This window comes from Berghia stephanieae, chromosome 1, assembly GCF_034508935.2.
Source record: "Berghia stephanieae isolate SIO BIC M18660-M18661 chromosome 1, UCSD_Bste_1.3, whole genome shotgun sequence".
NCBI classification, from domain to species: domain Eukaryota; kingdom Metazoa; phylum Mollusca; class Gastropoda; order Nudibranchia; family Aeolidiidae; genus Berghia; species Berghia stephanieae.
The window spans coordinates 135,590,705-135,606,581 of NC_088360.1; the positions used below are offsets into that span (position 1 = coordinate 135,590,705).

At 39.4% G+C, this 15,877-nt stretch overlaps 1 protein-coding gene across 5 annotated transcripts in view; it reads right to left on the bottom strand.

Moving 5' to 3' along the window:
- Window positions 1-212: 212 nt before the first annotated feature.
- LOC144963281 (uncharacterized) overlaps window positions 213-15,877 on the bottom strand; it is a 132,606-nt gene continuing 116,941 nt past the window's right edge. For 4 of the 5 annotated variants that reach the window (XM_078897160.1, XM_078897161.1, XM_078897162.1 and 1 more), the window contains 2 exons: window positions 6,506-7,362; window positions 213-2,097 (listed from right to left, as the gene is read on the bottom strand). In XM_078897160.1, the coding sequence (XP_078753286.1) occupies window positions 823-2,097; window positions 6,506-6,919 (1,689 nt within the window). In that variant the 5' untranslated portion in view covers window positions 6,920-7,362 and the 3' untranslated portion in view covers window positions 213-822. Of the gene's footprint in view, window positions 2,098-6,505; window positions 7,363-12,783; window positions 12,908-15,877 lie in introns of those variants that run through there. The other variant, XM_078897164.1, reaches the window with a different exon arrangement.

Below are 15,877 nucleotides of genomic sequence, written 5' to 3' on the forward strand. Positions count from 1 at the left end.
ACACACGCGCGCGCGTATGCACGCCACTAATATAGGTACAACCAATTTCACTCACACACACACACACATACATCTATTATATACACAAATACTCACGGATACACATTGTGCAATAATATAAAATGTTTCTCCCATATTAGCCCATGAAGCAACTGGCCTTCCTCCACCAACCCCCCCCCCCCCCCCGCCCCCCTCCCCTGTTCTCCCCAACCCCAACATTCTCCCAAAATATTAAATGCCAAGATGAGGTAATAATCGTATTGCTCGGGAGGGGACCTAACTCTTTTATATGAAAATAATATTATGTGGCGAGTTGTCTTTTTCTTCACTTCGAGCAACCGCTCAAAGTTACACACAAATAATATTATGATTATACAATGTTATTATAATAATAATAATATTATTATTATTAAAAAACCACAGCTAGTTGTGCCATGTGTATGCAAAGTCAAAGACAGATTTTGGCAACGAATACTTAAGTGTTGATGTCTTGCGCCGGTCACAACAACCAGACAGCTCCTTGGATTGGCTACTGTTCATATCCTAGAGAGGTAACCACCACTACTTAGTCTCAAAGACCTACTTCTACGTGGATCTGGCCTGTCATATATTATAATTATTACCACGATTGATAACCACGAGATATATTATGTACACCTTTGGAATTCCGAGGACGACACTGAAAATGGCCTTCATCACAGTCGATGTATTGTAATTGTAATTGTATTAATTCGTGGCCATATTATTATTATTGATGTCTTTGGATCCAAGTTGAAATGAATAAATTAAACAGGAACACTGACAACACAAAATAAAAAGGTGTTAAATTTTCCGCCTGTTTTTGCCCTTGCCATTGGCAACTAAACTGGCGCAGTTACAACCTACGGTGATGTGCCTCGTGATGATGTTCCACCGCTCCTCGTAGATGGTCGTGTTGCCCACAATGGGAAGCGGATTGCAATGGTTCTCGTCTCTTTGCAACAGTTTAATGGCGTACTTATTTGGTTCACAGTTATACAACCGATAGAAACACTTATCCGTCCCGCATCGGCCGTCTATCAAGACTCGAGGAAAAACGTCCTTTTTCATAAAAACCGCTTTGTGATACATTTTGCATTGCCATGGCGGTGGTTTGTTTAGTTTTCTATTCTGTTGTCTAAACTCCTTCTTAAGTTGTTTTCTCAATTTTTTAGTATTTCCTGACTTCCCGCTCAAACTGATACGAAGATGAAGGAGATTATTGTGTTTTCTGGAGGATTCCCGGAGATTACTGGATGATTCCTTACGATTAGATTTTCTTGTGTTTGATTTTCTTGTTTTCCGAGACCTGTCTCTGAACTGACTTCTGAAGTCGTCCGAAGCATCCCGACTTTCCAAAGAACGCCGTCTTCTTCTGCGACGCATGTACTTGTAGGAATCGATATCATTACGATTTTCACGATCCAAATCGACTTTTTCAATCGATTCGAAGTCTTTATATACACTGGATCGACCTCTCGCCCCGTCTTTATTATGAGAATTTAAAATCTTGCGTCTGGGAAGCCAACTCCTCCTACCAAACGTCGTCTTTCTTTCAACATCAACGTCTTTGTCCTTCACATCAACGTCTATCTCTTCTCTTTCTTCAACTCTTCCGTTATCCACATCGAAATCGATATCCACCTCCTCCCTATCCTCCTCCATCATTCCGTCGTTCCGACGACGACCGTACACCATCTCCTCCTCCCTCAAGTACATCTCTCCAGACGTGAGAAACCTCTCCGCCTCCACCAGACTAGAGCTATCCGTTCGGAGGCCACTCCCAACCGCCGCCGGTCCGTCGCTCTGGTACCCGTCCATGTCTTTATCCCACGACGACATGACGTCATCCCCAAACAAGCTCTTGGCGGAACTCATGTCGGCAGCCATTTTGGCGTCGTCGAAAGCGGTGCCCATGCGTCTTCTAAGATCTGCCGCTGAGACGGGTTGGCAGATCCTGGAACGGAATGTCACCTTGTCGGGCTGTTCATCAATCCACGGTTTGCACATAGCTGGCCGTGTCAGCAGATTGACGATCAGAAACAGTAGAAGCAGTTTCCACAAAGGCAGCTTTCCAACCTGTGGAAGACATATCGAGAATGGGGCTTAGAGTGTTTATCACACGGAGGTATGTAAATTTACATAGTTTTTCTTTAGATAGTCTAGGATGCGCTTGGCTAAGAAGCTCATAACATTGCCATCCGGAAGTATAACGGACCAACACACAAAACTGTGTGTATCCATGAACGTTTATAGTTAATTTTATACAGTTCAGTGAGCATTACTCATAAACGCGGATGGCAAAAAACAATAACAAAGACCTGAGTGACGTCATCTTCGAACTATTTATAGTCAGGATAATACAGTTAAGTGAGAATCACTCATAAACGTGGATGGCAAAAAAACCCCAACAAGACCCAATAACAAAGACCTGAGTGACGTCAACTTCGTTCTATATATAGTAAAAACCTTTTGCTCTCCACAATTTCCAAATTTCCGTATGATTAAATATCAAACATGAAAGATACGTGACGTGATATGCAACCTTTTAAATAATGCTATGTTTTCAAAAGGAAACGCTTGTTTTACACCATGGGGGGGGGGGGGACCAAATTAAACGCCCAGCTCCGATAGAGCGAGGGAAATGTGTGTAAAATACTTTTATCAATGGCTCATCATCCATTTATCCAATGTGCAGTTCAAACCCTCGAACCCTATTTTGACCGTATTGGAGGTCCAAGCTCAAACATCTGCACCATAACAACATAAAAAAGGCCTCTTGGTATAATTAGAAAATCACAGCTCAAAAGACTTTGCTGTGGAATATTATAAAGGCGAAATGCGAGTTGAGAATTTGTAATAAATAACATTCCAATCAAGGTAACCTGTAAACAGCCTAATCTATGCGATTTGTGTATCTTTACAACATCCGTCGGGGATCAAAATTGAAATAAAAAACACCTCAATATTTTTTGACTTGCACAATAATTCGAAAACCTCTTACATTTTTAAATAATGTCGAAAAATACGCAGTCCTGTAATTATTTTTTAAGATGGAATTATATTTCTAAATACGTCATAATCACCGATCTAATCTTCAGACAAAATCAATATAAACATTGGGATTAAAACGAAAACATAATGAAACGAAATAATAGCGGGATTAACGATGCCCAGTATTGCAAACATTGCCGCCATTTGCAACAAATGTCTCTTAGAAACGAGTCAACAATCCCTAAGCTTTTTCACTAGCGTCCTGTGCTTGGTATTCACGATAAATACTGAAATATTTTCTCTAATCGTTCTTGATTATTTTTTTCGTGTCACTCTAATTTATTAATTTGAAAGTATTACCCTATTTTCAAAGATTTAATTCTGCGATAAAAATTTGTTTGTTTTTTTATTAAAAAATACTTTCTCATCTTATCAATTTACAATAGAATCGATTTTATAAGTATTTGAGAGAAAATTTAATCATGACGAGTCTTATCAATAAAGTTTTCAAAAACACAATTTTTATCAAATATAATCATATATTCATACACACATACTAGTAAAAAAACACACACACACACACACACACACACACACAATTTCCCGAGTATAAATAATCACGTAATGTTATTTCTAAGTGACCCTTATTACATTTCGTGTGAGAAGTCTATTTGTCAAAATGTCCAGCGAGATGCCAGAACCAAGAGAGAGGCCAGTCGGTCTTGCAATGGTTCGTGCGTGCATCTCCACCATGTATCAATTTCTTAGGCTGGAAAGCATAAAGATTATCCGTTGATGGACAGCAATTATATTGATTTCGACATCTCGAATAGCCAATACGGAACAAATAGAGGCCTGAGGTAGTCTAGTCTCCATTCTATCATTCTCCGTTTCTGAGCAGCTGACGCCGACAACAGACAGGACGCCGACAACAGACAGGACGCCGACAACAGACAGGACGCCGACAACAGACAGGACGCCGACAACAGACAGGACGCCGACAACAGACAGGACGCCGACAACAGACAGGACGCCGACAACAGACAGGACGCCGACAACAGACAGGACGCCGACAACAGACAGGACGCCGACAACAGACAGGACGCCGACAACAGACAGGACGCCGACAACAGACAGGACGCCGACAACAGACAGGACGCCGACAACAGACAGGACGCCGACAACAGACAGGACGCCGACAACAGACAGGATTTTGGAAAAGTTCAACTGAATCAAGGTGCCTTGATAACACGCATGACTTGGACTTTAAGACTTATGGATCACTTGTGTGCAATCAGGAGTATTTCTTTACAGTTATCAAGTCATTATGTCTAAGATATGAAATCTGATGGTAAATTGTTTCTGCTTTGCTCACGGTTCTTGGGTTTGGTTGTATATTTACAAAAATATATCGATTTTTCTTGGGAGCATTTCAACATTCAATAATGGTGATCATTGAGGAAGGATCATTTATAATTAGGTGTAATGTTATGATAATATCTCACTTGCAAATCGAAATTCATAATTTTTAAATATTATTTTGATCCAAATTTCAATTAAATTGGTTAAGGAATAGGTAGTAATAGTATCGAATGGCTACACCTCTATTTTGAATATTTCAATCCATTCTTCAAATTCTTTTCCTGCCTTATAGGCTGTCTCGTAGCCTCCTGATAGGCTTGTCACTGGACAGTGGAGGACGATGTGGTCCATTGTCTCAGGGCCTCCTTGGCAATGACGGCATGCATCTGATTCTCTCAGATTCCATCTATGCATGTTAGCTGCGGTTCTGCCATGTCCTGTCAAAATGCGGTTGGAGGTGACCCAGCATTTTCGGCTATTGCAGAGAAAGCCAGGTGTTCTTTCTGTTGGGTCGGGTATGATGTCGCCTCCCCTGGGGCTGTCTTGGTTCCACATCGACATCCATTCCTCTTTCACGTTGAAATGTTGTCTTGAAGTTTCCTTGATTTCAGTCTTGGCGTTGTTGGGAATTTTTCTAGGACCTCATTCAATGGGACGCTGTCAGTGACCTCCTCAATTTTGGCATGCATTCTTTGGTTTAATTCTTGTCTTCTGATATCAGGCGGTGCTATGACACTTAGTGCTGGGAGCCATTGGGTTGGGGTTGACTTGAGGCATCCTCTTGCAATGGATTGTCACGTCGCCGCCGTGCAAGGGCTTGAGTGCTACAATGACTCAAAGGGTGATACTAGCCAAGATCCAATCATGCTGGGACAGCCGAAGACGAGAAGCCAGACAAAGAACAATCCAACCCGGCGTCCAGACAAGGCTTGCCTTCTCCTGGATCCACACCTCTATTCATGAAGACGAAAAAAAGGAATAGGTACACTGTGGGCATTTATTTTATAAAACGAGGATGTCACTTCTGAAACATGTCGTCATCATTTCCCTTTAAGTTTGAATTACATTTTTGTTTTATGTATTGGGATCATGTGTCTTGCTGTGTCTATTTGTGAGGTAAGGTAAAAATCTATAACTTTGTAAAAGGAAGCCATTTCATGGAAGAAATAAAAGGTTCATTTATTGTCATTTTTCAGAAGTGACACCACAGCCCTGTAGTGATTTCAAAACTGTTTCGATTTAAACAAGAGGACAGTTTTTTCTGTAAATCCAATCCATGAGATGCTATTCTTGAATCAATCTTGTTTTATCATGTCAACCAGCAATGACATCCCAAGTTATTTCTGCACAACCAATTCGCGTAAATCAGAATAATGTAGAACAACGCACGTGATTTAATTTCACAAGCCAAAATATGCTCTCCTAAAACGATCTTTAAATATAAATTTTTAAAAACCCGACAAAAACTGCAGCTGGCGCTGAAATCTCACCATTTTGTTGCATAAACCCATAAAACAAACCAAAAAAAAAAACAAACAAAAAAACAAAACTGCATCGATAAAAATCAATATTAATATTTAAACAAAATAATTATGTCAAAAAAGACAATTATAAATATTCATTTGAAACCCTTTCTTTTTAATTATAGGTATAGGCCGAAAGGTAATATTTCCCTATATTACAATAACCAAATGCCAAAAACTGGGACACCAAAGGTGTCACAAACAGATTATAAGTCTAAGACCCTTTGGCAAGTTGAGTGTCAGCAAAATCTATGAAAAAAAAATAATTTGCAGGGAAATTAGCCCCATGAATCCGAAGTTTATTCTGGTTTCCATAGCGTGAAACGGACTAGGGCAATCGCTTGCTATTCTTTAAATATCTTAAAGTACTTTCCGCCATATCTAGCAGATCCTGCTGCCCAGTAATTTCTGGGTGGACGGGGGGGGGGGGGGGGGGGGGGGGGTCAGAATAAATCTAAATTATCTGGAATCGATCTCGGTCCCTTTGCGTGCGAATCAAATGCTCTGACAACTGAACTATTAGGACCCCTTTATATCTATCATTAATAGAATTTTTTTTTAATTGGGCCAAATATGAACAAAGTCCTTCTGAAAGTCAAACAATTTACCTGTGTCAAAACATTGGACGATTCAAACGGCCTTCCAAATAAAGACGTTTTGAACGTTTTACAGTCGTGGTTCCTATGACTTGGGACAGATGGGAGGCGATCCTTGTGTGGAGTCCTATAACTCCAATAGACAGGTCTCTCCACGGCGGAATGCTCGGATGGCGGCCATGATCCCGACGTCGTGAGAGAATCCCGATTGGATAAAAGGAGTTGATGATGGTGATCCTCAACAATGGGTGGCGATGATAATAATGGTGGAAGTTGTTTTGTTGGTGTTGGTGTCGGTGTTGTTGGTGGTGCTGATGGTGATGGCGGTGGCAGTGAGTGATAACAACGGCTTATTTGGGCCCTTCGTCTAGGGCGCCTTGTCATGACAGAGCCACCGTGAGACTCATGGAGTGGCTGCCGGCGCATTCGGGAAAGCCACCATGAAGCATGTTTGGCATCAGGGCCAGAATATTGGGAAATGCCAGAGTCGAAACACGCCAACACTCGAGAATTCCGAGTTCCCGTTGTCAAAAACGGTAATCGGGATCAGTGATGAGGTTTAGAGTGTAGAATAATGTGGTGAAGAGTTTGGTTGGTTCTTTAGCCTTTGTTGTTTTTTTTTAGTTTCTCTTGAAGATCTGGATTAGCCTTGTTTTGTTCTTTGTCTACATTATTATGTAGCCAATATTTTTGGGGGTAGATTTCCAAGGGATTTGTCGGTTCGAGGTTCTTCCATTGTGTGTTATGTCAGGTTGGTTGGGCGTAGTTTTGTACATAATGCAGTTGATTCTTTTGTTGATCTTTGGACTCTTTGGACTCGGATGTGAATGTGTGATGGGTGTGTGTCAAGTCAAACTATCGGGGCTTGTCTGGAGGAATGAGAAAGAAATATTATGCATTAATGGTTTGACATGCTTTTCACGATTATGAAGCTGATGATGATGATGATGATGAATGATGATGATGATGATGATAATAATAATAATAATAATAATCATAATAATAATAATAATAATAATAATAATAATAATAATAATAATAATAATAATAATAATAATAATAATAATAATAATAATACTGCTGACTTATATAGCGCCAACATCTCATGCAATAATCTCTAGTCGCTTAAAATTGAGCTTTATTATTGTGCAACATCAACTAAACGTGCTCAAAGAGCTTTACAATGGGTCCCTGGCCAACAGCAACACGTAACACGTGAAACGAGACATGATGCCTGTTAGGCGATATTACAAAAAAAAAAAAATCGGACAGGGACAACACTGGTATTAATACGAAGTGAAGTCGATATCTTTTCTTTCAAATCTCCCCTGTCCACCCAGCAGTGATTGCGTAGCAATGTCTGTTAGATATGGCGGAAAGTACATTGCGATAGACTAGCGTCTTATCCAAAGTGTAACAAGCAATTGCTATTTATTATCAGTTTCACCCTATAGAAACCGGAATAAACTCCAGATGCGTGTGCCTAATGGCTCTGAAGGACGACTTCTAGTCTGACTCACACTTGACAACTTTTGCCCGGGGCAGAAAGTGGATAAATCTTTGCTGAAAATGTACCCTACATCTTTTGTTTATTTTAATGCCACGAAACATTTCATCCATCAAACTGCATCGACACACTTTGTTTTTCGTTTTTTACCCCCCCCCCCCCCCACCCACCCACTCAATTCTCTCTCTCTCTCTCTCTCTCTCTATCTCTCTCTCTCTCTCTCTCTCATCTCTCTCTCTCTCTCTCCTACTCTCTCTCTGTATTTCTTTATTCTTCTCTCTTCTCCTCCTCTCTCCATCTCTATCTCTCTTCATCTCTCTCTCCCTGTATCTCTCTCGCATCTGTTTGTATTCTATTCTATCCTTCTCCACTGTCTCCTCCCTTCTCTCTTCTTCTCTCTTTCTCTCTACTCTCCTCTCTTACTTCTCTCTCTGATCGTTTGTGAAATCTAATTCTATCCATATTTCCCTAACTTGCCTCGGGGCTGTTTATTCTTGTTTATTTCATATAAATACCAGATCTTTATTCCTCTCGAATGAAGGAGCAAGCTACCGCGTTTTAGCTAAAGACTTGATGTAATGACAGATACCTACAGGAAAGCCGAAACGCGACCCAGCGTGTGAATTCGGTAGTATACCAAGATAATAAAAATGTTGCTGCTTGAAGTTCGAAGGAAAAAAAAACCCCGATAAGTATTGAATTGTAAGCTTCAATTTATTAGACGAAGAAAGATATGTGGACGTTTTGGGTTCCCCCTTTATCAACAAAACGGGATGATTGAAACACTACAGACAAAATGACATAATGTGACGACAGTGGCGTTGTTAAGGTGAATAAACAAACACATTGAATAGCAGGGTGGCGAGGAAAAACTTGGATTGAAACAATATGATATATAATATCAATATATGAAGGGTTTACCGTGTCTTATGGCCTTTAATTACAATGTGTAACGGTAATGGAGTAAAAGGAATGAAACAATTCGTATCTTATTCAATGTTATAATACGTAATATATAGATGATGTGCGCTTGGTTAAGAAGCCCCGGAAGTATAACGGACCAACGCACAAAACCATGTGTAACCTTGAACGTTTATAGATAGTTCGAAGATGACGTCACTCAGGTCTTTGTTATTGTTTTTTGCCATCCGCGATTATGAGTAATGCTCACTGAACTGTATTAACCCGACTATAAACGTTCATGGATACACACAGTTTTGTGTGCTGGTCCGTTATACTTCCGGATGGCAATGTTGTGAGCTTCTTAGCCAAGCGCATACTATCTATAGTCTGGTTAATACAGTTTCGTGAGAAGTACTCATAAACATGGATGCCAAAAATATATATAATCCAATAACAAAGACCGGAGTGACGTCAACTTCGTTCTGTCTATAACCAAAAAAGATACTTAGCTACAAAAAGTAGAAGCTGTGTTCTTTAAAAAAAGTAATAAATAAAAATGAATATTTTTAAAAAACTGTTTAAAAAGTATAATTTTTAAATACCGAACATGGAAGATTTCGGGCACTATTTTATGTTCACCGTTGTGTGTTGTGTGTATTGGGGTCGAATGACAGTGTTCGCTGTGTGACTAGATCGTGTGTATGCAGTTGGTGAGAGGGAGTTAGAATGGTGGGTTAATAATAAAGAGAATGCTCTTCAACAGTCGTAACGTCACTTCCTTCCTTATGACGCATGGTAACTTAGTAACACTGGCTCTAAACTATCGGAACAATGGCGGACGCCCGTATAAAATATGTCCCCGGCGAGCATAAAAGCGTTTCCAGAGGAAAAGAAACATAAATTTGATCATGTTTTGACTTTTACACATTCTGATCACAAGACATTTGAAAAGTTCCAGCCAGCATGAAGAATAAAAAGTAATGATTTTCTTTGTTTAGAACCAAGATGGCCGCCGTTGTCGGGCGACGTGACATCAGACTACTGAATCCAATTGAAGATGACGGAAGGTTGCGCAATCGAAGGCTTGCTTGAGGAAGAAAAATGTTTTTATTTAAATTAAATTCTTTATTGTTGAAAGAGCGAGTTTATTGTAATTATTCTTAATCTACAACAACGATGTTTCAATAATAATATTATGAGAATGTCAAGCACCAAAGGGCATGCGCTTTCATGTGTTCTCTTTTTTTTTTTGACTCCGAAGAGTCGAAATCATTATCCTTTTATTTCATAAATTAATCTCCACATCAATTTTATGAGTTTCACCATCATTTCTAGATAGTTCAAATGTCAAATGTTTTAAAGTGATTGAGGCTCAAGCAACCGCCCACCTTCTGACATTAATTTCCTAACAACTTCTGATTCCTAATCAGCTGTAATCTAGAAAAAAAAAAATCAAGTATTTTAAAATTTTAGCCAGAAAACTCGTCCTTCAAATATCAATCGATTAAAATGACCTTCATCTTGGCAAAGCCTCTTAAGGAAGTCCCAGGTTTAAGAGTTTTTGCCAAGATGAGGGTCATTTTAATCGATTGATATTTGAAGGACGAGTTTTCTGACTAAAATTCAAAATAAGTGTTTTGTTTTGTTTTTTTTTTTCAACTTATGACATTATCTAGAATAACTCTGCATTCTTCTCAAGTCTGACAATGTAAAATCCATTATATTATACATTGTCTTGTCCATTACATCATGGGTTATTCAGCGTATGTATGCGGGGGAGGAGTGGGGTGGTCGAACAGTTGTGGCATTGCACTGCCGACCAAGAAGGTCAAAGAACTCGTGCCCTACCTCGGGAACTTTCATTCCTTTTCGGAGCAGTTAAAATGAATGCAATCAATGAGAAAAGTACGTTTCATTTCTTTAACCTCAATTTTTACTAGTTCTGATTATCTTGACATAAAACAGGGTGGGGGTGGGGGTGGGGACGGAGGGGCGAGTCCCGATACCTCAGTTGGTAGAGCACTCACTTCACAAGCAAAGGGACCGAGATTGATCCCGGGTAAAGTCGACATTTTACTCGGGTATGAATGTGTACCTGTTATGGTGTTATCTCTTTCGATATCTTTTTTTTTTTTTTGCTATAGCGCCTCCCATGCGTCTATCGAGTCCTACATGCTAAGTGTTGCTGTTGGCTTGGGCTCCTTTGCAAAGCTGTATGAACACACAGTGGATTTTACAGTAAAGTTAAAGTAGTCCTTCAGACCCATTCGGCCCATGGAACCGGAGTTTATCCCGGTTTCTATAGCGTGAAGGGGGCAGTAGCAATTGCTTGCTATCCTTTGGACAGGACGTTAGTCTATCGCAAAGTACTTTCCGCCAAATCTAACAGACTCAGCTACCCATTCACTGCTGGGTGGACAGGTAGGTCAGAAACAAAATCCCGACTGCACACGGGATCGATCTCGGTCCCTTTGCGTGTGAAGAGAGTGCTCTACCAACTGAGCTATCGGGACCCCCCTTAGTGGATGTTGCGTTATAAATACTGTGCGCTTGGCTTAGAAGCTCACAACATTGCCATCCGGAAGAATAACGGACCAACACACAAAATAATGTGTAGCATTTAACGTTTATAGTCTGGTTAATACAGTTTAGTGAGAATTAATCATAAACGCGGATGGCAAAAAAAAAAAAAACAAAAAAAAAAACAAAAACAAAACAACAATAACAAAGACCCGAGTGACGTCAACTTCATTCTATCTATACAACGTTCGGGGTTTATTCAATGCAATGAAAGATAACTCCTTGATAATCCCGAGTTGTTTGTTTATTCTTGACTTGTTTTCAGATTCTCTGTGTAGCATTCATGACTTTGTCATCATGAAATGACTTTTATCAGTTGAAGGCAGTTCAAACGAGGACTTCACATATTTCAAAGGTTACACATTATATTGATGCTATGCGTTCAGGTACAATACTTACAGCATCCGTCAGCCAGTTTAGACATACCAGCAACACACAAAACTAGTTTTAACCTTTTAACGTTTATAGTCTCATTCTTATAATTTAGTGAAAATAAATTCAGTGGCTTTGTAGTAGAATGGTATGATGCTCGCTTTCGGATCGGAAGGTCCTGGGTTCGAGCCTCGCTTGGCGCATTGTTGAGTCCTTGGAAAAGGGCACTTTATTTACATTCTCTCATCGTGGGCATGTGTAAAAGGAGTATCTGGCCGTTAACAGCGCTGTCTCTGTCGGAAAAAATATTGTAATAACGCCTCGTTCTATGTGTTACGTGTTGCTGTTGGTCAGGGATCGTCTGTAAATCGCTTTGTGCACGTTTATTGCATATTGCTCTATATAAAAGCTCAAGATTAAAAAAAAAAACAAAAACTAATCACTAATGGCAGTCTAAAATGAATAACATGATCTGTTACGTCATCTTCGTTCCTTCGACAGATTATATATATATATATATATATATATATATATATATATATATATATATAGATAGATAGATAGATAGATAGATAGATAGAAAGATAGATAAATAGATAAAGAGAGAGAGAGAGAGGGGGGGAGAGCGAGAGAGGGGGGGAAGAGAGAGAAAGAAAGAAAGAGAGAGAGAAAGAAAGAGAGAGAGAGAGAGAGAGAGAGGGGGGGGGGAGAGAGAGAAAGAAAGAGAGAGAAAGAAAGAGAGAGAGAGAGGGGGAAGAGAGAGAGAGAGAGAGAGAGAGAGAGAGAAAGACAAATAGAGGGGGAGAGAGAGAGAGAGAGAGAAAGAGAGAGAGAGAGAGAGAGAGAGAGAGAGAGAGAGAGAGAGAGAGAGAGGCATTCACAAGCATCCCTGTCCTCATTTTAAAAGCTGAGTGAGTGAAAACTTTACATCAAATGTCATGCTCCGTCCTGCCACGAGGGAATCTTCAAACCAAATCTCGCCAGCCCTGTCTCAGGCTCGTGATCGACAAATTGGCCCATTGTGAAGCTGGGAATTTCACAATAAATGTGAACAGCTGTCTCGATACGGTAATCTGTGTGTGTGTGTATGTGTGTGTGTGTGTGTGTGTGTGTATTATAAAAAAAAACGAAAACCATGAAATAATAGTACTCAACTTTTTGATAAAAGGAGCTATTTATAAACTATTTTAAGTACAATTATGATCAACTTCTACAATGTTGTTTCGAGGAATCGCTCTCTCATCAGGAAGTGAAAGTGAAAGCAGATTATTGCGTTTATCTTTTCTATCGGACGCTTTTATTCTATAATGAAAGAAACAATTTAACTCATTGCATTGTCACCACTTGTGAAACACAACTAGACTATCTAGACTTCGAGTGGAATTATGAACTCCAATTTTACACGCCAAAATCCATTTGTTGAACATCTTGCTTAATAAATCTACAATGCAACCAAACCTTAATGTTGCATTTAAGCTTTAAATACATTTACAATTCTCTTTAAAATTAAAAAAAAAATATTGAGCTTTATATAGCGCAATATCCACTAAATGTGCTCAAAGCGCTTTACAAGGGGTCCCTGGTCAACAGCAACATTTAACATGTAGGACGGGACATGACGCCTGTTAGGCGATATTACAATTTTTCGGAAAAAGACAACGCTGTTAACGGCCAGGTACTCATTTTACACCTGAGTACGGTGAGAGAATGTGAGTAAAGAGCCTTTTCCAAGGACTCAACAATGCGCCGAGCGCGAGGCTCGAACCCAGGACCTTCCGATCCGAAAGCGAGTGTCATACCACAAGACCACATAGCCGCACTAAAATCCTATTATAAAAAACCCTTAACGAGAGTAAAATCTCACTTAAACACTGACAAAACTTACGGTAAACAGGAATGGCAACTAAATCAAACCACTTTGGTTCAGTGTCAGTAGGTCACCCTGACATGGAAAGGTGAAAGAAAACAGTAAAAGATAAAGACACATAATGTGCGGATATGTGGTCTCGTGGTATGACATTCGCTTTCGGATCGGAAGGTCCTGGGTTCGAGCCTCGCTCGGCGCATAGTTGAGTCCTTGGAAAAGGCTCTTTACTCACATTCTCTCACCGTACTCAGGTGTAAAATGAGCACCTGGTCGTTAACAGCGTTGTCTCTGTCTGAAAAAAAAATATAATATCGCCTTACAGGCGCCATGTCTTGTCTTAAATGTTAAATGTTGCTGTTGGACAGGGACCCCTTGTATAGCGCCTTGAGCACGTTTAGTGGATATTGCCCTATATAAAAGCTCATTTTTAAAGACAAACAAGAATATGTCAGGATGTGACGGCCATTGCAATCTGGCACGGAAGTCTCAGGTTCGAGAGTTTTTGATATTATGATGGTATCTGCTGAAAGATGAGTTTTCTAGCCAAATTTTAAAATGAGTATTTTTCAGTTTATGCCGTATAGATGGAACGAAACTGACATCACTCAGGTCTTTGTTATTGCTTTTGTAAAATATTATGAGAGTTTATTCTTAGCCAAGCGCATACAATAAATAGTGTTTAAAAACACGTTGCGAGAAAATATTTTGACCAGGACACGCGACCCTCTAATATCGATCTTGTCAAAAACTCTCAAATCTGGAACTTTAAGGAAGACTTTGCAAGTCCCAGGTTTGAGAGGTTTTTGTTTGTCAACATGAGGGTTATTTTAATCCATCGATATTTGAAAGACGAGTTTTCTGACCAACATTTTAAAATACGTGGCTTTTTAAAGTATAGCAGCATTAGTTGCAAAGACCTGAGTGATGTCAGTTTCGTTCCATCTATACTGCATAAACTGAAAAATACTCATTTTAAAATTTGGCTAGAAAACTCATCTTTCAGCAGATACCATCATAATATCAAAAACTCTCGAACCTGAGACTTCCGTGCCAGATTGCAATGGCCGTCACATCCTGACATATTCTTGTTTGTCTTTAAAAATGAGCTTTTATATAGGGCAATATCCACTAAACGTGCTCAAGGCGCTTTACAAGGGGTCCCTGTCCAACAGCATCCTTTACATACTAGAAACCGACGTGTATTTTATTTGCAGGTCTGATAACCCAAATCGTCATGGCCCTATTGTTGTTGCAATGGACAGACACTCTCAAACCGACGCAAAAAAAAAAATATATATTGTCCATTACAACAATGTTAAATCAAGCCCATAATTGCGCTCAAGCTATCATACCTGTTTAAAATGTGCACATCGCTAGAGACCTAATAAAGATTAATTAAAGACCATACCAGGGGCACTCACAAAAAACACAACCGATAGAATAATAATAATAATATATCCACGCACTGTTTTAAAATTTTAAAAATTCAAGCAGCAGAAAGAGTATCCTCATTATCCCACAAACAACAACGGAACACAATCCTCCATCGTATAATATAATATCCGTGACAGGATGAAACCAGATAAATAATTAATAATTAATAATAATAATAATAATAATAATCATAATAATATAACAATATTTGTAACTCGACCGCGGACAAGCTAGCTAGCTAGCTGGAAGACCCTAAGTGGGTCTTTGACTCAATGCCAGTTGCTGTTGTGTATTGTGAGATTAACTATGTCACTGCTGCCATTAAAATGTCAAGGTTATATATCAATACACACACACACACACACACACACACACACACACACACACACACATGCACAGGTTCAATGCGTCCAGACTCTGAAGATTGATGGAATGGTGAGGAGAACTACAGAGTCTGACTGAGGAATAAAAATCCACCGCAAACCTAATCAGTTGGAGCATCACGCGACCAATTCCCATCTATCTTTAAAAAAACGACAAGATTCTAAACGCAGAAATCAGAATCATAATAAGATAAAAATCTGATAAATAATTCCCGTGAATTAAAATGTATTCAAGTAAAAACAAAGCAGATGCTAGGGTTTAATTCCACATAAAACAACACAACACAAATAGATACATGTGATAGAAATTCATATATTATTGGCTGGTTGTCTTTGTT